Consider the following 26,716-nt stretch of genomic DNA (forward strand, 5'->3'; position numbering starts at 1 on the left):
ATTATTGCTCCATTTTACAGATGAGGCTCAGAGAGGTTGGAGACTTGGCTAGGCTCACACACCTATGAAGTGCCATGGCAGAGATCTGAATCTGGATCTACTTTATGGTCCTGGTCAGTGTGGGGACAAATCAGGCCCATTTGGGTGGAAAATATTTGGAAGAAAAAGAATTGGACTGCTTAGCCTCAAGCACAGAAAGCTAAAGGATGGACGATAATAAACACTTACTATTTAAGAAACACTCCCTCCCAGCCCTCCCTGGCCACCGGAGTATGAGTTCTCAAGGGCAGGTCCCGGATCTTTCCTCTCCTGCCCTCCTCTCTGCCCAGCCGAGGCCCTTGGGGAACTGAGTCCATGAAGGGATCTGTACAAGCATAAGGCCCACTGGTTGGCCTTAAACATGAGACTAAGATAAGATGGGCAGTGGTGAAGCTGGGCGATGAGTACACAGTGGTCCCTGTACTGTTTTCTCTACTTTTGTGGATACTTAGGCAGTTTTGCTTTTTTTTTTTTTTTTTCTTTTTTTTGAGACGGAGTTTCGCTCTTATTGCCCAGGCTGGAGTGCAATGGCGTGATCTTAGCTCACGGCAACTTCCGCCTCCCGGGTTCAAGCGATTCTCCTGCCTCAGCCTCCCGAGTAGCTGGGATTACAGGCACATGCCACCACGCCTGGCTAATTTTGTATTTTTAGTAGAGATGAAGGTTTCTCCATGTTGGTCAGGCTGGTCTCAAACTCCCAACCTCAGGTGATCTGCCTGTCTCGGCCTCCCAAAGCACTGGGATTACAGGTGTGAGTCACCGCATCGAGCCACATTTTTGCTTTTTAAAAAGGAAAATGGGTCAAAATTACAGCAAGGGAGGAACCAACTGGACTTAAGAAAAACTAACCTGGATGCCAGGGGTCAAGGGAATGGGAGTGGGAACTGGGGTTAGCTGGGCACGTGGATTATCCATGCTGCGACAGGACCCAGAGACCCCATAGGGCCCCCTGCCCTCAATGCTCCTCATGGTCAGCTCTCGCAGGGACTCTGAGATCACTGTGTCCAACCCGTTCACTTTACAGAAGAGAAAACCAAAGCCTCAAGAAGAGGTGTGCCTTGCTCAGTTGAACGTACAATTAAACTCAGAGTATCAAAAACAAAAACAAAGCCAGGTGCGGTTCTCACACCGTCATCCCACTCTGAGAGGCTGAAGTGGGTGGATCACTTGAGGTCAGGAGTTTGAGATCAGCCTGGCAACATGGTGAAACCCTGTCTCTACAAAAAAATACAAAAATTATTTGGGTGTGGTGGTGGTCGCCTGTAGTCCCAGCTACTTGGGAGGTTGAGGTGGGAGGAATGCTTGAGCCCAGGGAGGTTAAGGCTGCAGTGAGCTGAGATCATGCCTCTGCACTCCAGCCTGGGTGACAGAGTAAGACCCTGTCTCAAGAATAAGTATATAAAATAATAATTTTTAAAAATAAAAACAAGCCCCAGGGCGGGCAGATTACCTGAGATCAGGAGATCGAGACCATCCTGGCCAACATGCCAAAACCCTGTCTCTACTAAAAATATAAAAATTAGCCGGGCATGGTGGCAGGTGCCTGTAATCCCAGCTACTGGGGAGGGTGAGGCAGGAAAATTGCTTGAATCTGGGAGGTGGAGGTTGCAGTGAGCCAAAATCGCGGCACTGCAGTACTCCAGCCTGGGAGATAGAGCAAGACTCTGCCTCCGATATATAAATAAATAAATAACAAAGTAAATAAATAAAAACAAGCCAATAAAAAGCTTTCCAATCAATCCTTGATAGTGCTTATATCAGGAGAGGTTTTGCCTCTCAGGGGACATTTGTCTTTTGGACCGTCGCTGGGTATGGGGGTGCTACTGGCATCTCATGGGTAGAGGCCAGGGGTGCTGCTAAACATTCTGTGGCACACAAGAAGGTCCCCCCACAACAAAGAATGACCAGCCCCAAGTGTCAATAGGGTTGAGGTTGGGAAGCTCTGTTGTGTGTGCAATAAAACCTTCCATATGGAAACGCATTTTCCCATTGATCCCATGCTCTCTCTGAGGGGCCTCCAGCTGCTCCTGCCCCCGATGGGTGATGTCACGGCCATGGCCTTAATGGCTTCCATGGAGACCAGCAATCTGGAGTTAGGCAGTGCTTCCCTCTCCCTTTTTGCTCTGTGCCTGAGAAGGCAGCGCTCACTTGGGAAAAAAACAACGCAAAGGAACCCACAAGGAAAAGATGAAGTCCATCTGAATTTACTTTGTGACTTACTATAATGGGGTGGTAAGTACAAGTGTCACTATGTTAATCAAAAAGGTGCCAAATCCATGTCTCTAGCTTCCTTGCGCCTTAGGATACAGCAAGTTCCATGAGAATGTATGGGAAGGTCAGTGCTAAAAGTCAACGAGAACATAGGATTTCCTTAACAGAAATCCACTTTCCGGGCCACATCTAGCCTACAGAGTGAGAAATGGCTGCGGAGCCCAACCCCAAATAAACACGTCTTCCCCTGCTCCCAAGCAAGGAAACTGCCGCTGGAAATGTCTGACTAATGGATTTCATCTGTAATTTCTTTTCATAGCAGAATGCCTCAGCTTTGCTATTTTAACTTTTGCTGCTTGGGACCTTAGTTCTCCCCTGTTCTTGCAGACGAATCTCGGATCACTCTGTGGTTCGCCATATGTGGGCGGCTAACAGGCAGGCACTTGTGATGTCACTGTTTCCAAGGCTTAATGAAATTAGATGCCATTTAGGAGCAAGTCATTGGAAGTGGTGGGTCATTTGTCCCAAAAATAGCCATCAAGGCTTTTAGTTGAAACTCTGGCTTGTCAGCCCTGGACACCAGCCTGTCGGAGTCCTCGGTGCCGAGTGCCAGGGAGGCGAAAAACTTACTCGTTTGGCCACCTACTCATTCCCTCCACCTTACTGAGAACCCCTGGCCGGGGGCTCTACTAGTATAGGTGTGTGCCTGCAGATGTGTGTGCATGCATGTATGTGTGTTGGGGGGCACGCAGGCAAATGAACACACCACAGCCAAGTGGAGGCAGGCGGGAGGGTGCCCTAGAATCATTCTCATCGCCCCCCTCAAATCCTGACCTTGACATTCATACTACTAAGATGAGTTCATATCACTTTCTCCCTCTGTCCAAAGGAAAAAAGGTCCAGCTCTGTCTCTAGCCCAGATGGAGAAGCTTTGAGGGAGGAATAATAATAATAATAATAATAATAATAATAATAATAATAACAATCACAGCTATGACTGCTGCTATCCCCATCGCGAGGGCTTACTGTGCACAAGGCCTCGGGCTTACACTTTGCGTTCAGTACCTCAGATCACTGTCATAACCCTGTGTGGCAGACAGTAGCATTCTTTCTGTTTTACTTGCCCAAGAGGCAGGGCCAAGACTTGAACTGGCACAGTCTGGCAGTAGAACGCTGCTTCTCACCCCTGGGCCACATGCCTGCCTGGAAGAGGGAGACAGGCTGGCAGGTGAAGGAGCGAAGGCCTGGATTTATGAGAGATCTAGGTGACGACTCCTGGTATACAGAGCACATATGCCGATGTCACCAACACATATAAGGTTTTCTCCCTGCAGCTCTCTCCCCAGACCTTGGTGCCCACGGCATGGCCTCCCAGCCCCAGCAGCCTCCACTTCTACCCCAATCATCTCCACATGTGACCTCTCCCATCTGTGATAACCCTCTCTGACCACAAAGTCTTGGCCTTTCCCCTCCTCTCCTTCCCACAAAGACCAAGTCTGGACAAAGAGGAAGAGGAGTAAATCTGACAGCTTGGCTTCCAGAAAGCCAGACCAACCACACTCCCCATCCCAAGGCAGCTCCCCGATCTCCACAGGCTCTGGGGACTATACCTGGCCCAGCCCCAGGGTGGCTGCAGGATCTTCCACCCTTGCTGGGCTGGGTCAGATGTGTTCTTGAATCTCCTGTGGGTCATGCAGGGCCTGGCCCATTAACAGCACTCAGTGAACTCCAGGTGAAAATACAAAATGACGTCTGCACAAGGCTATTCGCCACAGCACCAGCTGTAACAGCAAATGACTGGAGACCATCCAAACATCCAGCCAAAGGGGTCACTACAGATCACCCATAAGGCAGAGGGTGATACAGCTGTATGGGACAATGACACTGTCATGGGGAATCTCCAGGATACAGTAAGAGGAAAAGGCTAGGGCAGAATGCTGCATTCTGTTACATTTTATGTGTGTGTCCCTGTGACAGGGGGGTGGGGTGGAGTGATAAAAATGAATGTACGGTCTTGCTTATATCTTCAAAAGGAAGCAACAGAAGGGGAAACCAAAAGTTTATATGAATGGTTACTTCTATTATTCTTAGGAGATGTATAAAAATATTAAATATGGCTGGGTGCGGTGGCTCACACCTATAATCCCATCACTTTGGGAGGCTCAGGTGGGCGGATCACGAGGTCAGGAGTTCGAGACCAGCCTGACCAACATGGAGAAACCCTGTCTATACTAAAAATACAAAATTAGCTGGGCATTGTGGCGCATGTCTGTAATCCCAGCTACTCGGGAGGCTGAGGCAGGAGAATCGCTTGAACCCAGGAGGTGGAGGTTGCAGTGAGCCAAGATCATGCCATTGTACTCCAGCCTGGGCAACAAGAGCAAAACTCTTTCTCAAAAAAAAAAAAAAAAAAAAAAAAAATATATATATATATATATATAAAATAACTTTGAGAAAAAAGTACAAGACCCATATACTGAAAATACTGCTGAGGGAAATTAAAGACATGAAAGCAAAAGTCAATGTGGAAATATAGACATTAGTGGGTCAGAAGATTCAACATTGTAAAGATGGCATTTCTTCCCAAATTTATCCATAGATCAACTCAATTCCAATCAAAATCCCAGCAGGTATTTTTGTAGAAATTGACAAGCTGGTTCTAAGACTCATATGGAAATACAAAGAACTTAGAATAGCCAAAGCAACTGTGAAAAAGAACAAAATTGGATCTGATGTCAGACTTACTATAAACCTTCTAGAGGAAATCATAAGGGAAAATCTTTGTAAGTTTAGGTTAGGCAAAGATTTTTCTTTTTTAGATGAGATACCAAAAAGCTCAATTAATAAAAGAAAAATGATAAATTAGGCTTCATTAAATTTTTTTTTTTTTTTTGAGACAGAGTTTCACTCTTGTCGCCCAGGCTGGAGTGCGGTGGCGTGATTTTGGTTCATGGCAACCTCTGCCTCCTGGGTTCAAGCAATTCTCCTGCCTCAGCCTCCCAAGCATCTGGGATTACAGGTATGCGCCACCATGCCCAGCTAATTTTATATTTTTAGTAGAGATGGGGTTTTGCCATGTTGGCCAGGCTAGTCTCGAACTCCTGACCTAGTGATCCACCCGCCTCAGTCTCCCAAAGTGCTGGGATTACATGCGTAAGCCACCACACCCGGCCCTAGCAATTTCTTAAAACTTAAACATACATTCACCATATGATCAAGCCATTCCACTCTAGGCGTTTGCTCAAGAGAAATGAAAGCATGTGCCCATACAAAGACTGTATATGAAAAGTCATGGAAGCTTAATTTATAATAGCCACAAGATAGAAACAACCCAAACGTCCATCAACAGACAGATGGATGAACAAGGTGTGGCATATTCATAAAATAGAATATTACTCAGCAACAAAAAGCAATGCAGCATTGATACATGCAACGACATGGATGATTCTCAAAATAATGATGCTGAATGGCAGGCGAACTAGGGTACATATGGTATGGTTCTGTCTATAGAAAATGCTAGAAAATGCCAACTAATCTAGAGTGACAGCAGATCATCAGCTGCCCAGGGAGAGCGGAAAGGACAGGGAGGAGCAAGCTTTGGGGTGTGGTGTAGACATCCACTATCTTGGCTGTGATAATGGTTTCACGGATGTATACATATGTCATATTTTTCACAATGTACACTTCAGACGTGACATTTATTGTAAGTCAATTATACCTCAATAAAGCTGTCTGAATAAAACATTTTAACAGCCATAATTAAAATACATCCCATACATTAAGTGATCCATGAGTTCATAAGGATACTTCCTAAAAACAAGTAACGAGCTTTGTTGGACACCTTGAAGATCCTACACCACCAACTCATTATTCTGAAAATCGGTAAATAAAGAGAACGCACTTACTCTGACTTTTTTTCTTGGTATAAAATGTATTTCTAGATAGCCAAATAGTTGATGAGGGCAAAGTTCTGTTTTATACAATAACTGCAAAGAATATATGCAGAAAGACTAAGAGAATTAGAAAAATCCTCTTTGTGCGTCCCCTGATGAAGTCCTGGATCTAGACAATAACCAGCAATGACAGGAAACTTCCTACCAGATAGACCAGGCTGCCCCTGCCTGAACGCAGTGATCCATCTGAGCATCTCCAAGAGACGAAGGCCAGTTGTTCTGTGCCTCTCAATGTGACATAATACAAAGCACACAGCAGCACCCAGGAACGCTTCTTGCCAAGGGAACTGACCCTGAGTCTAATCAAGGTTCCAGATCTAACCACCAGTTTACAAAAAATACCAGCAACAAGTTACATGATTCAACAAGCCCAATCCATAATGTGGGCATTCTACAGAATAAATGACCTAGTTTCTTCAATAAATAAAGGATGTGACCAGGCATGGTGGCTCATGACTGTTGTCCCAAGACAGGAGAATCGCTTGAGCTCAGGAGTTCCCTGGGCAACATAGCGAGATCCCATCTCCACAAAATATTTAAAAATTAGTCAGGTGTGGTAGCTCATGACTGTAATCTGTTACTCAGGAGGCTGAGATGGGAGGGTCACTTGAGCACAGGAGTTTGAGACTTTAGTGAACCATGATTGCACCACTGCACTCCAGCCTGGGCAACAGGATGAGATTCTCTCTCAATAAAATCCATAGGCAATAGGTAGACCTTGTTGGATTCTGATTCCCTTTAACCCTAACCACTGACTTTCACTTTCCCAGCCTCCTCTGTGGCCTGGGGTGGCCATATAACATTGCTCTGACTGATGATAAGAAGCAGAAGCCTGCTGGGGGTAGAGTGCATTTGCTTTTATCAATCAAAGTGTCACACATCACTGGCACTAACACTTCTACCCCAACCCCATCTTCCTGTCTTGGGTGCAGACATAACATCTGGAGCTGGGGGAGCTCCTCTGAGACCGTAAGGGAAAAGTGCAGCGGAGAGCAGAGATAAAAACTCCCGCATCCTGGCCGGGCGCGGTGGCTCAAGCCTGTAATCCCAGCACTTTGGGAGGCCGAGGCGGGCGGATCACAAGGTCAGGAGATCGAGACCACAGTGAAACCCCGTCTCTACTAAAAATACAAAAAATTAGCCGGGCGCGGTGGCGGGCGCCTGTAGTCCTAGCTACTCAGGAGGCTGAGGCAGGAGAATGGCGTGAACCCAGGAGGCGGAGCTTGCAGTGAGCCGAGATCGCGCCACTGCACTCCAGCCTGGGCAACAGCGTGAGACTCCGTCTCAAAAAAAAAAAAAAAAAAAAAAAAACAAAACTCCCGCATCCTTGAGATGCTGAGCCAACACCAGCAGCAAGCTACCTCCAGTCTTCTTGTGACATGAGAAAAAAAAAAAAATGAAAACAAAAAAACTCTTATTTAAACCTCTTCTAGTCCAGTTTTCTGTTACTTCAGCTAAAAAAGCACTCCTTACAGATAGCATGTAAAAGAAAAAGCAGAGGAGGTATGGAAAGGCCTTGACTTTCCGCCATTCATCAGCTGGAGAACTTGAATGAATTGCCGTTCTACCTAGAAGGTTCTGCCCTTGCATCTCTGTACGGCTTGCTCCCTCACTTAAGTCTATTTTCAAATGTCATCTCCTTGGGGGAGCCTGTGCTTACTCTGCCCTCTTTTTTAAATTTTTTTTTTTATTTTTTGAGACAGGGTCTCACTCTGTTGCTCAGGCTGGAGTGCAGTGGCACGACCAAGGCTCACTGCTGCCTCGACCTCCCTGGGCTCAGGTGATCCTCCCACCTTGGTCTTTCAAGTAGCTAGGACAAGCGCACACCACTGCACCTGGCTAATTTTTGTATTTTTTGTAGAGACGGGGTTTTGCCATGTTGCCCTGGCTGGTCTCAAGCTTCTGGGCTCAAACAATCTGCCTGCCTCAGCCTCCCAATGTTGGGATTACAGGCGTGAGCCACCACACGAAGCCTCTGCCCTCTTCTTTCTTCACAGCACTTAAAATCACTCCCTGACATTGAGTTATGTGTATCTGCTCACTGCCTGACTCCATCAGAATATAAGTCACCAGACAGCTGGAACCCCATCTGTCTACATCACCAGGGCCTAGAAAAGTGCCTGGCATAGAGTAGGTTCAAAAGAAACACTTGTGCAATGGATGAAGAAGGCAACATTTCTCAAAGTGTGGTCCAAGGACCACTGCCTCAGAATCTGTAGGAAGCTGGTTACATTTACAGATTCCGGCCAGGCGAGGTGGCTCACACCTGTAATCCCAGCACTTTGGGAGGCCGAGGCGGGCGGATCACCTGACATCAGGAATTTGAGACCAGCCTGGCCAACATGGTGAAACCCCATCTCCACTAAAAATACATAAAAAGTGCCAGGTGTGGTGGCATGTGCCTGTAATTCCAGCTACTTGGGAGGCTGAGGCAGGAGAATTGCTTGGACCCAGGAGGCAGTGGTTGCAGTGAGCCAATATCATGCCACTGCACTCCAGCCTGGGGGACAGAGCGAGACTCCATCTCAAAAAAAAAAAGAAAACAAATTGCAGATTCCAGGGCCCCACTGTAGAATGAACTGAACTGGTATGGGGTAAGGCAGGCAGGGCAGGAATCTGCTTTGCTGAAAAGCACAGTTCTGGAGACGCCCATGCAAGCTAGAATTCCTAAGGTGTAAGGCATGTGTTTATTTCTAACTTCAAGCAGATTTCCTAAGACTTTCAGCCCGCACCCACCTGACTTACCACAGGTCAACAGAGGGACGGGAAAGGGGACTGGCATTTCCTGGACTCCTACCCTATGGGCCAAGCACTGCTTAGACACTTGGCCTAATCTATTCACAGAATCTTCCCTACTACTCCTGAGGTTCCTTCAACAAATGCAGAAACTGAGGCTCAGAGAGGCCAAGCCACTTGCCTAAGCTCACACAGCTAGCAAGAAGCAGAGTCAGGACTGGAACCCCGGCCAGCCTCCTCCTGGAGACTGAACACGGATCCTCCCTGGCCTCCCAAAAGCTCCCCACTGGGCCCTGGGAGCCTTGGCTCTCTGTACTCATCGCTGCCCTCCTGTGCCACACAGGGCCCATGCTGACAGCGGGCCGTGGCACTGGGTGAGTGAGGGAAGGATGCATGGTCCACAGAGTTGAGGAAATGTGGTGCTGTGTCACCTGGAAGCCCTGGTTGGGCAAGGCTGGAGAGGGGCCCCTCATCCCCACTCACCTCCCCCACCTGCAACAGACAGATGAGCTCAGGCTTGCACAGGAAGAGGAAAGGCAGCCAGGGCTTGGCCGGGAGTCAGGCTTCCCGCTTGTCAAGGCCACAGGGAGTGCTGGGCCGGGGGGAGCAAGAGCCCCCCAAGTGTTTCCAACTCACTGGAAATAGGACACGGCCTCCTGGCCCCACACCGGGATACAACAACATCCTGTGTGCAGATGCTATAAATGGAAATGTATTCTTAGAGGGGCAGAGCATGAGCGGGGTTTTTCAAAAGTGACCCATCATCGGATAAAAATACAGATGGCATTTAAACGCTGAGCGGCAGGAGCTATTCCGGGGACTGGATTCTCATGCCCGTGGCTCCCCGCCAGGCACGGCCTTTCACAGAGATTTAAAAAGCATAAACTGTTGGTGTCAGTGTTTTTAAGTTTAGGAGGGGAGTAGTTAGGGGAAGGAGCCATGCCAAGATACCTGTGAAAGGTGCCCCTTTCGGGAAAACCCAAGTGTCCCTTGGCCTCCACCTGCCCAATTGTTTCAGCTTTGCTTTGTGCTATGAGACCACCGTTTTTCTCTCTCTCTTTTTTTTTTTTCTGAGATACAGTTTTGCTCTTGTTGCCAAGGCTGGAGTGCAGTGGCACGATCACGGCTCACTGCAACCTCCCCCTCCCGGGCTCAAGCGATTCTCTTGCTTCAGCCTCCCAAGTAGCTGGGATTACAGGCATGTGCCACCATGCCCGGCTAATTTTTGAATTTTTAGTAGAGGCAGGGTTTCATCATGTTGGTCAGGCTGGTCTCAAACTCCTGGCCTCAAGTGATTCACCTGCCTCGGCCTCCCAAAGTGCTGGGATTAGAGGTGTGAGCTACCGAGTCTGGCCTGAGACCACCTTTTGACAACACTCTCAGTGACCTTGAGAAATAAGTCAAGGCTGAGTTCTGGGGAGGCCTGGGGTAAAAGCACAGTGCAGGATTAAGATTTTAAGAGGGGAAGGAGAATGATATTTACTGAGCACCTCCCATGAACCCAAGTAGTAACTCATATTGTCTCATCTGATCCTCAAATCTGATCCTCAAAACCATTCAGGTACAAACCCCGGCTTCATCCCCATTTTTACAGAAAAAGAAAACTGAGGTTCAGGAAAGACTGTGTAAAGACAGTGACTCAGACTGAGGCCTTGAGTACAGGCAGACACATGGGGACGAGGCTGGAGGAGAAAGGGCGGAAGTTCTCGCAAAGCTTCATGGCCCCCTGAGGCCCAAGGTTACTATATCTCATGGCCAAGCAGGAGTACATGTCCTCGTCCATCTGAACACAAGGCTACTGCACTGAGCTGGGAGCACAGTGAAGAGACCTGAAGGGGCAGGCAGCTGTGCGCTTTAGAAAGCAAGATCTGGCTCACAAATGAAAAGATGAGATTCTCCACACAATCCCAGGCAAAAGCGCCTTAGAAAAGGGGTCAGCATGTTCTCCTTGTCGGCCTGGCTGAGAGGCTGGTTGGTGATCACTTTCATTTGGGCGTATCTCGGTGTTGTCAGTTTTTCTATAATAAGCAGGTTATAAATAAAAAGAGAGACACAGTCAGGGCCTGTCTTAGCAGATCTGTCTTTGGCTGCTATCTGTCCCTTCTTCCCACCCCACTGCCTGCCAACATTCTTTGTTCCCCAAAGACCACTGCTGTTCCAGCGCGGTGCCATCTGTCTGCATCACCCCCTCTCCTCCAGCAGCTCACAGTACTTTGCATCACCGAGTGCTTACTGTGGACCACGCACGCACTGATCTAGGTGCTGGGAGCACATCAGAGGTCAGACACAAATCTCCCTGCCTTCACCTAGATTATCTCCTAGTGGGAGAGACCAACAGTGAAGGAACTCATATATGTCAGTGCTGACAAGCGTTATGAAGAAAAATAAAACAGGTTAAGGAAATAGTGAAATGCCAGGGCCCTTCAGATGGGGCTCATCAGACAAGGAGATCATAACATGCAAATGGAGATAGAATTAAATGAGACAACAGCCACAGGGATAGCCAGGGAACAGCATTCCAGGCAGAAGGGACAGCAAGTGCAAAGGCCTTGAGGCAGGGAGCGTCAGGTTCCTGGAACAGCAGGGAGCAGCAGGGAGGCGGATATGGCTGGAGTGGCCAGTGAGGTCAGAGGCCTCAGGCAATTGAAAACTCAGCTCACCATCCCTTTCTCTGAGAAGCCATCTCCAATCAGCCTCAGGCCAGATGAAGTGCCCCCAGGGGGCCCTCTGCAGCCCCTGAGGTCTCCCTGTTATTACTGGGCACATGCTGTGATTGATGTCACTGAGCATGCGTGGACTGCATTCACAAATGAACAGTACAGCCCACACTGCCCCGTTAATACTATTGGTGTCTTCCCCTCAAAGCTGTGAATTCCTCAAGGGCAGGAGGTTGTCTTACACGTCTTGGGGTTCCCCAGGGGCTGGCACTGTGAGCTTAAGTGGGGAGCGTCATCTTTAAGCAGCAAAAGGCCCACTGAGCCAGGGAAGACTGTGGGTCTTTCCTGAGCCAAGAGCTCACCTGAGCTGTGCAGGCGAGTACCCTCAGGGAGCCACTTGGCTTCCTCACCACCCACCGGCAACGAGGCTCCACAGAGGAGATCCAGGTAGGCAGGCGGGGAGGAAGGGAGCGGCCGCGAGAGGGAGGGAAGGGCTCTGTTCCCCGCTCCCCCTGCTAAATTTCCCACATCTGCCTCAACCTGTGCTTTCTTCAACTGTTCATGGCATAACTGAGCCCCTGCTTTAAGGAAAGCCCACATGAGAAAATAAAAATGTAAAACTAATTCATCAGGCAGTTATCATTCACAGAGAGGAAACACCTTTCCCTCTGAAAGAGATTCCAGGAAACGTCAGCATCCCCAAGTCAATTAACAGACCCAAGCACTGGTCACCCAGCAGCTCACATCAGCAAATGAGAGACGGCCAGGCCTTACACGTGGGACAGAAGTATACTTCACGTGGGAAAATGTCTACTGAGAATAGGCAGGAACTGGAAAGTAGAGAAGTGGGCTGGGTGTGGCCTGTGGCAAACTGTGGAGTCCATAGAAAGCCTCCCAGCTTGGCACATGGCTGGAACCAAGGGGTCCCAGGGCAGCCAGATAAGCGAAACCAGAAATCTGGGGAATGAGGTGAAATCACCAATTAAAAAATGATGCCAAGTATTTTAAAAATAAAATAATATGCAAAGCAAAGAAAACACTTCTGTGGGTCAGACGTGGCCTGAGTATTATCAGTTTGTGAACTTGGCCTTAAATCTTGAACATGAAGTATTTTTGTGTCAGAATAGTCAGTAGAATGAAAAATATAACGAGAAGAGAGAGAAACATAAAAGTTATAGAGCCAGAAGGGAGCTTCGAGATCATGGAGTTCCTGTGTGGTCAAGAGGTTTCATCTCAGGGATCAAGTCTAGTGGTTGCCAGGCTGCTAACTAAGGCTGAGAACTGACTCTGCTGGAGCCCGGAGATAGATTAGCAATGTCTGCCAAGGACATGGGAATAGGAACATTTGCTCCATACTTTCTGGGTTTGATGAGTCCAGATGCATCTTAAAGGCAAAAACTGATCCAGAAAGCTGTACCAAATTGCCTAATGTCACAAGGAAGAACGAGTGTCCCATCTGGGGCTCTTCTCACGACACCCCCAGATGCCCCTAAATATTTTGATCTGCAGTCTACCAAAAATTAATCTTGGAGAGAAGCCATCTCTAAACCAATAATGCAAGTGGATAAGAAAATTTGAGGCCGGGCGCAGTGGCTCAAGCCTGTAATCCTAGCACTTTGGGAGGCCGAGATGGGCGGATCACAAGGTCAGGAGATCGAGACCATCCTGTCTAACCTGGTGAAACCCCGTCTCTACTAAAAAATACAAAAAACTAGCCGGGCGAGGTGGCAGGCGCCTGTAGTCCCAGCTATTCGGGAGGCTGAGGCAGGAGAATGGCGTGAACCCAAAAGGCGGAGCTTGCAGTGAGCTGAGATCCGGCCACTGCACTCCAGCCTGGGCGACAGAGCGAGACTCCGTCTCAAAAAAAAAAAAAAGAGAAAATTTGATTTTTACAGTGATTCATTTTCTCCATGACTTCTTAGAGGCAACATCTTTTCTAAACAGCAAGGCGAGTCTAAACCCTGACAAAGCCATCTGAGGCTGCTGCCTCTGGCACACAAAATATCCCAGCTGAGGGACGTGAGCCCAGCCGAGGGGTCTGGCGCCAGAGGGAGCCTGGACCCACCAGAGAGCAGTGGCTTGCCTCCCAACTCGGCCCTCCCCATCCCACTCGGTGTGAGTCATGGCCAGCGACTTCAGTGTGCTGGCTGCAGAGTCCTCAGTTTTACTTGGCTCCTGAGCAAAATGTACTTTTCCAAAGGACACTCATTCAACTGAGGCTGAATTTTGCAATTCCCTGGCAGGGGTGAGGCCAGCCTCCCCTGAGCACACACTGTCCTGGGGAATGGGGACCAAAGAATGCAGTTGTCACTCCCCTCACCTCCTCCTTCCTCCTCCCCAGGGGGGAAGATCTGTCTATACCCTGTCAGGGCCCTGGCATGCCTGCCATCCCCTCAGCCTCTGCTAGTCACCCAACAGCAACCATTGCCTCCCTCTAGCTCCCCATGCAGGGTGCACTCCTGAACTGGATTTCAAACTACACCTGACAGCAGGCCTGGAAAAGATGAGCCCACAGCTAAGCCAGCCAGGGAAGCCCCCACACAAGGCAGAGCCACACCCCACTGCACATCACTGCTGGGGTTGTGGTGGCTCAAGCACCAAGTGCATCGTGAACCTGTTTAACTTTTGTCCCTCTTTTAAAACATAAGATTTTTTTAGAGCAGTTTTAGGTTTATAGCAAAATTGAGCAGAAGATAGCGATTTCCCATATCCTGCCTGTCCCCACACATGCACAGCCTCCCTCACTATCAACATCCTGTACCCGAGCGGACATTTGTTATGACTGATGAATGAACACTGACTCATTATTGTCTCTCAAAGTCCATACTTTACATCAGGGGTCACTCTTGGTGCTGTACATTCCTTGGGTTTAGACAAATGTATAATGACATGTATCAATCACCGCAGTATCACACAGTGTCACTGCCCTAAAAATCCTCTGTGGTCCGCCTATTCATCCCTCCCTCCCCCCAGCCCCTGGCAACCACTGATCTTTTACTGTCTCCATAGTTTTGCCTTTTCCAGAACGTCACAGAGTTAAAATCATACAGTATAGAACCTCTTCAGATTGGCTTCTTTCATTCAGTAAGAGGCATTTAAGGCTCCTTCATGTCTTTTCACAGTTTTCTAGCTCATTACCTTTCAATCCTGAACAATATCCCATTGTCTGGATGAACCAGTGTGCTTGGCGTTTCAATCCCCATGGATTTTCAGAGCCAGGGGCTCTACTGTCTCACGCATTAGCTGCATGACTTTAGACAGATTCTTCTCTGAACCGCCAGTGTTTTTCATCTGTAAAATGGGGTTAAAATACTGCTTACCTCACAGAAGTAAGAACGCAGAAATGCACGTAAGGCATGAATGGCAGCTCCCAGCACGTAGCAAGCACATGGTGGACGTGAGCTGTGCTTAACATCATCGCTAGCACTGCGACTGTCACTACATTCCTGAGCTTTCTCAGGGCTTCTCTTTTCTGCAGAGCAGCATGGAGGGGAGTACAGACAACCCAGCTTTCGGCTCAAATCCTGCCTCTGCTAGGCAACTGGCTGAACCTCTTGGAGTCTCAGTTTACTCATCTGTAAAATGGGGAGGGGCATTACGTCTCCCTCCTAGGGAGATTTTGAGAAACGAATGAGATCACGAATTGGAATGTAGAAAGAACCCTTGGCATTCACTAGGTGCTCAAAAAAGGTCAGTTGCTCACTGTGAGGGAGAGGTCCTCCGTGCTTCCTGTGAATAGCCCTGCTGAGCCCAGAAAGCAGGGAAGGGAAATTGTGGGTATACTTGCAGACGGAGAGGGAAATCTAGACCCGCTGCCCAGCACCAGGGTTGAGAGCCCCTCTGCTGGTTCATGCTACGGTAGAGAGAGAAGGGAGAGGTAAGTGCCCTCCTGCCTAGCCCAGCCAGGACCCAGAGGACTGGGGGGCGGCGAGGACTGGGGGTGGAGTAACCTCTGCAGCAAGCCAAGGCCTGCCTGGCTGTCTTCTTGGTGTCAAATGACGGCAGAGGCTGGAACACTGAGGCAGTGGCCAAGGCCAGCCAGCAGTTGTTCTTGCGGCCTCCAAGGAGTGGAAATAGGGACAGGGAAAAGTTACAGGCAGCAGCTAGCAGTTCACAGCAGGTTCTGTGGAATTGCTGGGGCTAAGCAAGGACTCCTGTGCTCGCCTGTGAATTGTCCTTGGCCTTTCATCCAAACTGGACCTGCCCACCTGGGAGGTCCACCACCCCCGCTTGTACCCAAAGGGATCACACCCTAACCATGCAGTGTCACTGATGCCAGGAGGGAGGGGCTGCCAGCAACCCCACTTTCCAGGTAGCACGATAAAGGTCACCCAAGGTGGCATTGCTGGCAAGCACTGGAGCTGGAATTCAAACCCTTGGCTTGCGGATCCCCCACAGCCTGAAGCCAAGGTCTGCAACGATTCTGCATGGCCACTGCTCTCCATCTGCATCATCTCCATCTGCATCATCTCCACCTGCATCATCTCCACCTGCATCATCTCCATCTGCATCATCTCCATCTGCATCATCTCCATCTGCATCATCTCCATCTGCATCATCTCCATCTGCATCATCTCCATCTGCATCCCCTTTCATTTCCACATTCATGCATTTGTTCATGCGTTCATCCAGCACCCGTTCAGCAACTATCACTAGCACCTGCTCTGCTAATGATAAAAATGGGAGCCAAACAAAGGCAGTCTCTGCCTGCCTGGAGCTAGAGTCAAGAAAACCTCCACTGAGAATGCAGAGTTACAGAATGAGATAAGCATCGGGGAAGACCCCTGGGCCTCCCTTGCCTCTACTAGACAACAGGCTGGAGAGTACAGGGCGGTGAGCCTGGAGTTGCCCTTTCTGGGTTCAAGTCCCAGCTCTGCCACTTGCTAGCTGTGGCCTGGGAGAATTCCCTTCACTGCCCCGTGCTTCCGTTTCTCAGGCTGTCAAACAGTGCTCACTTCACTGGCGTGCTCAGAGGGGGTTCGCATGTTAGTACAGGGAAAAGGCTTAGCACAGTGCCTGGCCCCCATGGGAGAGTGCTTCTCCTGTGACACAGTTGCAGGGTGTAGGGTACATGGAGGACCACAAGCATTTTCTCCCCAAAGGAGAAGCTCCTTCTCCCGCACAAATCCCTCTGAAGGCTGCCTCTGCAAAGAGGTGGCACCAGTGGACACAGGAAATTAGGCCCCAAAGAGGGACACGGTGCATTCCCCATAGGTCCAAGATGAGAGAAAATCTAGGGCAGCGGCAGGGGCCCCCACCAGGTCATGGCTGCTGTCTGAGGGCTGTGAGCATCTCCCTCCCACTCCCACTTCTCTCCACTTCTCTTCCCCACTCCGCTCTCCTCCTGCCTCCCCAGCTGGCCTTTCCTTCTGGACTTTGCACCAACTCTCTTGACCTCTAGAGCATGGAGGTGAGGTTCTGAATCCCAGAAACACTTGGAATGTTTACATTAAAGTTTAATTGGATTCAGCAATACAAAATAAGAAAAAGCAACTGTATACTTACTCAAATAAAGGATCTGTTAAGAAATTGTACATAGGTAGTACAAATTTCCCAACTTGCATGGGAAGGATAAATACCACATTTAGAAGAGTATTTCTCCTGGGATGGGATGGAGATGGGTCAAAATGGAAAGTGCAGGCAGAAGAGAAATACAGGAGCTTAAGGTTTGCTTCTTAGGATGGGAGGTGGGTGTATATTATTCTTTATGTGATTCTACATGTCCAAAATATTCTATGAAATAAAAAATAAGCTCAAAAGTACCCCAATCAGGTATAAAAAAGAATGAAGCACTGATCCGACCACAAGAATGGATCCCACAGATGGGACATGGGATGAAAGAAGTCCAACACACACTGATCAGATCGTATGATTCCACGCATGTGACCTGAAGAACAGGTAAGACTAAGGCAAGGGGAGGGAAGTCAGGAGACAGGTCACCCCACAGCGGGGGTGCTGGCTGGGAAGGGGCATGCAGGAGCTTTCTGGGGCACTGAAAGTGGTGTGCACCTTGATCTGGGGGTGGCCACATGGGACTATCAGGTAAAAAGCCATTGAACTGTATACTTAAGAACACTTTACAATCTGCAATACCTCAATTTAAAAATTCCTTAAACATTTAGAAAGAAAAAAAAACAAGTCATCAGCCACATTTGGGAACTCTTTGCACTGGCTTAGGTTAATATTAAAGAGACTGTTTTAGAATTTCTTTCTATAGGCCAGGTGCAGTGGCTCATGCCTGTAATCCCAGCACTTTGGGAGGCTGAGGCGGGTGGATCACCTGAGGTAAAGAGTTCGAGACCAGCCTGGCCAACATGGTGAAACCCCATCTCTACTAAAATACAAAAAATTAGCCAGGCGTGGTGGTGGATGCCTGTAATCCCAGTTACTTGAGAAGCTGAGGCAAGAGAATTGCTTGAACCTAGGAAGCAGAGGTTGCCGTGAGCCAAGATCGTGACATTGCACTCCAGCTTGGGTGACAGAATGAGACTCTGTCTCAAAAAAAAAGAATTTCTATAGAATTTGATATTTGATTCCTTCATTCGATCACTTCCTCTGGGAAGAGCGTTGAGCAAGGCTCTGCGGCAGATACACAAGGGAACTGCTCCAAGGCCCCAAGGACGTGAAAGTAAGCCAGGCTGACCCAGGCTGGAATCTTAATTTGCTCTTACTTGCTGTGTGAGCTGGGCTTAAGTGGTGTCCCTCTCTGAGACTCAGTGGGCTGACATGCAAAACGTGGCCATGATAAAAGGAGACAGTGTACAGCACTGTGCCTAGCATATAATAGGTGCTCAAAAAAAAAAAAGCGGGGGGGCCTGTTAATATGGTGCATGCTTTAACCCCCTACAGCAATGCTTTTACCAACCGCAGATGAGGACAACTAGTGGGTTAAGAAATCAAAGTAGTAGATTGCAACCAGCATTTAAAAAAAAAAAGACGGCCTGGTGTGGTGGCTCATGCCCGTAATCCCAGCACTTTGGGAGGCTGAGGCAGGCAGATCACTTGAGGCCAGGAGTTTGAGACCCAGCCAGGCCAACCTGGTGAAACTCCGTCTCTACTGAAAATACAAAAATCAGCCAGGTGTCGTGGTGCGTGCCTGTAGTCCAGGAGGCTGAGGCATGAGAATCATTTGAACCCTGGAGGCAGGCGGAGGTTGCAGTGAGCTGAGATCATGCGATCGCACTCTGGCCTGGGTCACAGAGCAAGACACCGTCTCAAAAAAAAACAAAAACAAAAAACTAATTGTCATTGCGTGTAGTAAGAGAAGCACTGTTGAGATGTTTATGTTTTGAGACTGGAGTCTCCCTCTGTGGTCCAAGCTGGAGTGCAGTGGCGTGATCTCGGCTCACTACAACCTCCACCTCCCAGGTTCAAGCGATTCTCTTGCCTCAGCCTCCCGAGTAGGTATGCACCACCATGCCCAGCTAATTTTTTTTGTATTTTTAGTAGAGACAAAGTTTCAACATGTTGGTCAGGCTAGTCTCAACCTCCTGACTGTAAATGAGCCACCCGCCTCAGCCTCCCAAAGTGCTGGGATTACAGGCGTGAGCCACTGCGCCCGGCCATGTTGAGTTTTCATACATTGTACACTGGGTTGTGATATAAAATGTATTCTTCAGAGAGTAGATGTCAAAAACGATTAAAAGCCCTGGTCTGTTGTGCCACATGCAGTGCTGTGACATAGTAGGTACCAGCTCCATATGACAAAGCCCTGCTCTCGGAATTAAGTCAGAATAATAACATACTAGGAGGATAATTCTAACACCTCTAAGAAAGTCACACGTTTGTTTTTTTTCTTTTCTTTTCTTTTTTAAAGAGCCAAAATGCTATGAAGTAGAGAGATCAGGGGCAGCTGCGTGGAAGAAGTGGCTTCAGATCTGGACCAACAAAAACGCTGACTTGAATTCCTGGAAGAGAGAGGTGGGCTTGGCCACGGGAGGACTCCTGGCCACTCAGCCTGAAGGTGCGACTGGACGTGCCCAAGGAGTCTGTGTCTCCTGGCCCTCCGGAAGGAGGTGGGCGGTTCTGGGAGGCTGCACAGTGGGTATACCTAAGACGGTTTTAGGTGAAAACCAGAGAGGGCAGCAAATAACACAAATCACCCACAGAAGCAGTGATTATTTTTCCACTTTTCTTTCAATTCTCATCATCGAGTTTAGAAAAAAAATCTCATTTGGTGCCAGCAGGTCTTTTGACACTTAATAATCACACTTTTTTAATAAAAAGAACACTAGGCCAGGCACGATGGCTCACGCCTGTAATCCCAGCATGTTGGGAGGCAGAGGCAGGCGGATCACTTGAGGTCAGGAGTTCGACACCAGCCTGGCCAATATGATGAAACCCTGTCTCTACTAAAAACACAAATATGAGCCAGGCGTGGTGGTGTGCTACCTGGAGTCCCTGCTAATGGGGAGGCTGAGGCTGCAGTAAGCTGGGACTGCACCGCTGCACTCCAGCCTGGGTGACACAGGGAGACTTTGTATGTAGGTATACATGTGTGTATAAATAAGTAGAAGGCTAGGCTTCAGGCACGGAACCGTCTACCAGCAATAGCTCTAGGACAGAACATTCATCTCACTGCTTTGACTTTCACAGGTGCCTTGGACTCATGGCAGGTCTTCCATTTATTTAGAGATGAGGTAAAGGGTTTGACTTTTAAAATTCATCTATGCAAGCTTTTTAAAAAGTGAGTCCATTTAAATAAAACACAAAGCATATAACAGTATGAGTAGATGTAGGTGCGGCACAAACTGTGATAGTGGCCTTAGAGTGATTGAAATTTGAGAAACACTGGTAAGGACGTCCCAAATTTGAGGTTGGGGAAGTTTTTCACATCCTGACATCAATAAGTGCCACTAAAGGACACGTTCCCTGCTGAGTCAGTGGAGAACCAGGCTCCCTTCAGGAAGAGAAAAGTCAAGGCCGGCCAGCCAGCTTGCTGCGGAGAATTCTTCAAGGAAATGGGATTTTGCAGCCGAAGGGCATCTACCTTTGTGCTCAGGAGTGCCCATCACCATTGCCGTCCTCACCACTAGGCCTTTCTATAAACACGTGCCCATTTGTGTGGTCTCGATGCCGTAAGGAAGTCTCCACTTACATCTTCCTCTACTGCACTTCCTTATCTCCCCCCTTACCTAGTGCCATGTTTTTTTTTTTTTTTGAGATGTAGTCTCACTCAGTTGCCCAGGCAAGGTGGCTCACACCTGTAATCCAGCACTTTGGGAGGCTGAAGTGGGCAGATCATTTGAGGTCAGGAGTTTGAGACCAGCCTGGCCAACACGGTGAAACCCTGCCTCTGCTAAAAATACAAAAATTAGCAGGTGCAGTGGTGTGCACCTGTAATCCCAGCTACTCGGGAGGCCGAGGCAGGAGAATCGCTTGAACCTGGGAGGCAGAGGCTGCAGTGAGCCGAGATCATGCCACTGCACTCCAGCCTGGGTGACAAGAGCAAAACTTCATCTAAATAAATAAATAAATAAATAAATAAATAAATAAATAAATAAATAAAAGTTCTTGGCAGGAATTTATAAACTTTCCAGTGGGCAAAACGAGGCCTTGAGGTAAACTATGTCTTTCTACATTTCTACTGAAAAGCAGTCCACACTGCAAAGCGCTTTTTCCTTTTCACTTCCTCCTCTTTTCTTATTTTCTGCCCTTACCTTATTCTGCCCTGCCTATCACCCTGAGTTTTAGAGCTGGGGAGCACCCGGCTGTCCTGGCAATGCCAAAAAACAGAGCTATGCCGTGTACACTTTGTCTAAACAAGGCCAGTAACTTGCACTTGGGCTGACACATGCATTATTTACCAATTCCTAAGTACCTACTATGTGTCAGGCACGGTGCTGGGTGCCTTGACCCAAATAACATGCCTTTCATCTTTACCCCAACGTTAGTAGATCAGTGTGATGCTTCCCATTTTACAAATGAGGCAACTGAGGTTCATTCATTCAGCCAACGAGTAGTCAGCATCCACAAGTGCCAGGCTCCACTGATGGCACTGCAGCAACAGGCGTGAACAAGACAGGCCAGGCCTGTGCTCTGAGGAACCAAGGCTCCCACGGAGAGATAATAAACAAGCCAAAAGGAGATGGGACTGTTCCAGAGAGTGGGAGGAGCTATGAAGGAGAACAGGGGGGTCTGACAGAGCCAGACGGAGAGCACTGCAGGCTGGGTGAGGTCAGGGCAGAGACCCGAGGGAAGGGAGGCACCCACTCTGCCAAGGGCCCGGGAAGAGCATTCTGAGCAGAGGGAATGGCCAGCGCTTGGCCACGGCTCTGAGGTAGGCGTGAGGCTGGCCTGTGTCAGGAGCAGCAGTGGCCACTGCGGCTGGCACGCAGGGAGGAGCAGGTGGCACGGGACGAGGTCAGCAAGGCGGATGGAGGACACATCCCACAGGCCCTGCAGGCCACGGCAGGACTCGGCTTGTTTTCGGTGGTGGATGTGAAGCAGAGCGCAGAGTGCCCAGGAGGGTGGATAAGTTTCACCCAGAGTGACCCCAGGCGGTCACTGCCAGGGCCGGTCTCCGGCCGAGGCTGGCTGAGCCTACATCCGCCCTCGCTGGCCCTTCCTCCTCACACAACGCCAGCCCAGGCCCTCAGGCAGAGCTCCAAACACTGTGGAACTCTGGCTGTGGAATATGTTTTTGTGCTCACAAAGAAACACAGGCGTGGTTAACACCCTGGACTGCTTCCTCACACAAGATCATTCAGAAGCCCCACCGTGGATCTGCAGATCCAGAAGCACTCAAGCACCAGTCCCTCTCCTTGTCCTGACCCCAGGACCCAGCCCAAGGGTGGCTTCCTCCCAGACACCTGCTGGCCCAGATTCTGCAGCAAAGCCTCGGAGCAGTCTGTTTCTTTCACGGTCACAGCTCTGAGGCTGCACACATGCTCCCAACCCTGCATCCAGGGAGCTCTTGTGCATGCAGTGTGGTGCAGTGATGAGGGGGCAGATGCAGGAGCCGGGAGGCCTGGGTTCAAACCCCAGCTCTGCCCTGGGCAGGTTAATTAACCTCTCTGTGCCTTGGCTTCCCAATGTGTAGGTTGTTCCTAATGACTGGGTGTGGGGATGAAGCATGTTAACAGATGTGAGGGGGCAGAACGGTGCAGGCATAAAGAGAACCCTATTCAGGGCTGGCTGTGATCGTCATCATCACCAAAGTCCTTCAAGGTTGCCACACCTCTCCACACCCTCCTGCCCTCATCTGCTCCCCCATCAGGGAACTGATGAGCCCACTTGAGCGCACGGTCTCACACACCTGAGCGACTGAGGCTGGAGACACGTCTTGTTCACCTCTGTCCCTGCCCCTCCCTGGCACTGAACCAACGCTGTTCGGTGAAAGAATAAATAAGAAATGAACAAACACATAGGAGCATGGGACAGTTAAATGTGCGTCAAAGGTAAGATTAAAAGCTTGAAACTTCTCAGGACAAGTACTTTCAACAGAAGCACCTCTGGCAAAGCTGAATAATTAAGAAAAGGCCTGTAGGCAAAGCACAGCTTAAAGGCAAGAAACAGTTGGGAAAATAGAACAGAGCTAACCCAGCCGACAAACAATCCAGAAGCCCAAAGTACTGACTGGAGTTTGGAGTTAGAGAAACCCGGCTTCCAAATCCTGAAGCCACCACCTATGGGCCATGCTGTGGTCTTGGCAAGGCCACTGTGTACAGCTGGGCAGGCTGTCCCCTGCCCAAGGGCACCTGCAGAGGACAGGAGCAAGGGCTGCAATCCAGCCCAGGCTCAGCGCAGGAGGTGTGAGGGCTACGGAGGGCTCCAGGGGCCCTAAGGAGGAGGCTTTTAAGGTGATTCCCTCAGAGGTAGCAGAGAAGCGACCAGCAGCACCAGGCATCTGTGGCAGCTCTCTGAACCCCGGTTTCATCCTGTAAAGTGGAGCCAATGAGAGCAGCCACACTTCACAAGGTTGGGATGGCACTGTGACCTTTAGAACATTATTTTATTTTATTTTTTTTTTTGAGACAAGAGTCTCACTCTGTCACCCAGGCTGGAATGCAATGGCATGATCTCAGCTCATTGCAACCTCCGCCTCCCGGGCTCAAGCAATTCTCCAGCCTCAGCCTCCCGAGTAGCTGGGATTATAGGCGCCCACAACCACACCCAGCTAATTCTTGTATTTTTAGTAGAGATGGGGTTTTGCCATGTTGGCCAGACTGGTCTCGAACTCCTGACCTTGAACTCCTGACCCACCTTGGCCTCCCAAAGTGCTGGGATTACAGGCATGAGCCACCGCACCTGGCTCCAGGACACTTTTTAATTTCTAATCTTTTAATGTCTAGTGCCTAGAACAATGCCTGGCACAGAGTAGGTGCTCTGTGCATCTGTCAAATGAATGAATGAACAAACCAAGGAGCTAATATATTTGATAGGCACCCCCACTCCTTTTGCTTCCCTCATGGCAGCCTGTAAAGCAGGTCCCGACGCCATGGGCTCAGATGTCGGCGGGACCAAGAACTCTAGGAAACTCTCCCACCCTTCAGCCTGGAAGAAAACAGAAATGGGGGCAAGCTAATTCCAGGCTGGAATATGGCCTTTTCCGTCAGTTGGGAAGGGCGATAAGGAGGTGGCCATGGGAGTTGGGGGTGGGTGGGACAGGCCCCATTCACATGGAGCTCAAAGGTTCTGGCCCTGGTGGAATGCGGCTGGGTGTGGGGCTGGGCCTAGGAGCAAAGTTCCTGAATGACCGGCTGGCCGGGCTGGGGCCTCGTCCCCTCTTGGGAACCAGCACGGCCAAGAGCAGTGTCTCATCAAAACAGGAAAAATCATAGAGGAAAAATGTGCATGTAAGGGGACTGGCATGCACAGGGAACGGCATGACCCAAGCACCAGGAGGAGGGAAGGGGCTGGGGCAGGTGCACAGGGGCATTTAGGGGAGCAGAGCCCTCCCTGGTAAGGGCGCCGATGACCACCCAGACCTGGGAGATCCCGGGAAGCTATGAAGGCAAGTCTGGACTAAGAAAGCCTCAAAATCACGTCCTCGGCGGGGGCGCGGCTCCCCCAGCCACAGGCCTTGTAGCTTTTGACCACACAGAGCTTTTGACCTGGCATGACTGTCCAAAGTACTTCAGAAACAGTAATGTGCTCTCCCCTGTGTTACCCACAGGGAAGGGAAGCATGGACTTTGGCCCCAACACCTGGCTGGCAGGGGCCTCGGGATCTTGGGCAGGGCTCTCACAAGCTCCCAGCCCTGTTTTCTTTCTGTGGACAACAGGGGACCCCCACCCATGCCCGTGGGGGGGCTGGTAAGGTCAGCTGAGATGAAGAACTTGGGTCTGCCAGGTGCGCAGTAGGGCCTATGCTAACAGCCTTTTCCTCGCATCCTCAGAAGCGGCCTGGATTAGAATCAATCATCAGGGCTGGATGACAGCAGAGGACTCAGTGAGGGCCCCTCTGCCCCACCCCGAGTGTCTATGACTTTCTTCTGTGTCACCACCAGGATTCAGGACTAAGTGCAAATCGTGAGTTGTTCCTCTAGCGTGTGACTGAAGAGGAAGGGCCTAGTGTGCGGATGTGCAGACCACCGACCCCTTGCTTGGACACCGCCTGAAACTCCGAACGGCTCCACTCTTCCCTTCCCATTAAGAGTTTGTGAGGATCTGCTCACAACCATGTAAGGGCTGAAGCTTCTTAGGATAAACTCCTTACAGTGTTTTGTGCAGCTTACACGGCCCGGCCAGCTGAGTCTTCCAGCCCTGGCACTCCCCAGCTCTCTGTCCAGCAGTCACTTCGGTCAGCCAACCTGTGACCGCCCACCTCAGGGCCTTTGCCCATGCTCTCCCTCCACCTGGGCCTCCCTGTCTCTCGGTGGCCCAGTGAACCCTAAGCACCTTTCAGACAGCCGTCAAATACCACTGCAATCAGGTTCCCCAGATCCCCTAGAAGACGCAGGCCTCACAGCCCCCTGCTTTTTTCCTTTATAGTCTCATGTTAACTGAGAATTATACATTTAATTGGATGTTTAATTGCTGAAGCCCAAGACTCCATGAGGGCAGGGGCCATATCCCTGCCATTCACCAGCGGGTCTGGCAGTGCCTAGCACAGTGACCAGTATAAATATTTGTAAATGGCCGGGCGCGGTGGCTCACGCCTGTAATCCCAGCACTTTGGGAGGCCGAGGTGGGCGGATCACAAGGTCAGGAGATCGAGACCACGATGAAACCCCGTCTCTACTAAAAATACAAAAAATTAGCCGGGTGTGGTGGCGGGCGCCTGTAGTCCCAGCTACTCAGGCGGCTGAGGCAGGAGAATGGCGTGAACCCGGGAGGCGGAGCTTGCAGTGAGCCGAGACCGTGCCACTGCACTCCAGCCTGGGCGACAGAGTAAGACTCCGCCTCAAAAAAAAAAACAAACAAAAAAAACCAAATAAATATTTGTAAATGTGTCAGTGAGTGAATGTATGAATGAATGAGCAATGAACAGCCTGGGGAGATGAAAAGTGAAAAGGAAGGCAAAGCAGAGAGCAGATGGGGAGACCAATTTTACTCCTCTCACTCCAGGAACCGTAACATACACTGTAAGACAAGAACCCGGGGAGGAAGCCGAGTTGCGTGTTAGAGGGGTGCCTGGGGTCCTGGGGCTACGTGGGACCCCAGGAGGAGGGGGTCCATGACCACGTGGCTATGGTTGAGCCCTTATTGGCAATTCATGTATACTATTTTCATTTTGGCCTCACACAATGCTTATGGGTGGGTGGGGGGCACCATTATTAGCCCATTGTTACAGATGAGGAAACTGAGTCCCAGGGTGATGAAGGACCTGCCCAAGGTCCCAAAGCCAGCAAAGGGTGGGGCCAGAGCTGTGACCTTCATTGCTGCACACAAGGCAGTGAGTCCCAGACTCAAGAGAAGTCTCCTAGCCCAGGCATGTCTGCAAGGAGGGAACGCATATTTATAAGCATCTCCTTGAAACTACTGGAGCAGAAATGTGTACTCCTCTAGTGAGGAAGGATGGTGCACGGCAACGAATCGAACCATCCCAGGGACATCACCTGAGACCCTACCCCAGCCACATCCAATGCCAAGCGTCTCAGCCCCATTCATTTCATCCTCACAATAGCCCTGTGAAGCAGTCACCAGCCCCATTTTACAAATGAAGAAACTGAAGCTT

The 26,716-nt window shown here is 49.7% G+C and overlaps 1 protein-coding gene across 4 annotated transcripts in view; it reads right to left on the reverse strand.

The window, feature by feature from the left end:
* Positions 1-26,716, reverse strand: part of LOC105480882 (endoplasmic reticulum-golgi intermediate compartment 1) — a 121,573-nt gene that overhangs the window by 71,118 nt on the left and 23,739 nt on the right. The window contains exon 1 of one of the 4 annotated variants that reach the window (XM_011740076.3): positions 14,917-15,180. The exons of 1 other annotated variant lie outside the window; for it this stretch is intronic. In XM_011740076.3, coding sequence (XP_011738378.1) covers positions 14,917-15,014 — 98 coding nt within the window. In that variant the 5' untranslated portion in view covers positions 15,015-15,180. Of the gene's footprint in view, positions 1-14,734; positions 14,881-14,916; positions 17,297-26,716 lie in introns of those variants that run through there. 2 more of the 4 variants (XM_011740077.2, XM_011740079.3) reach the window with 2 other exon arrangements.

The sequence above is a fragment of the Macaca nemestrina genome, chromosome 6, assembly GCF_043159975.1.
Source record: "Macaca nemestrina isolate mMacNem1 chromosome 6, mMacNem.hap1, whole genome shotgun sequence".
Taxonomy (NCBI): domain Eukaryota; kingdom Metazoa; phylum Chordata; class Mammalia; order Primates; family Cercopithecidae; genus Macaca; species Macaca nemestrina.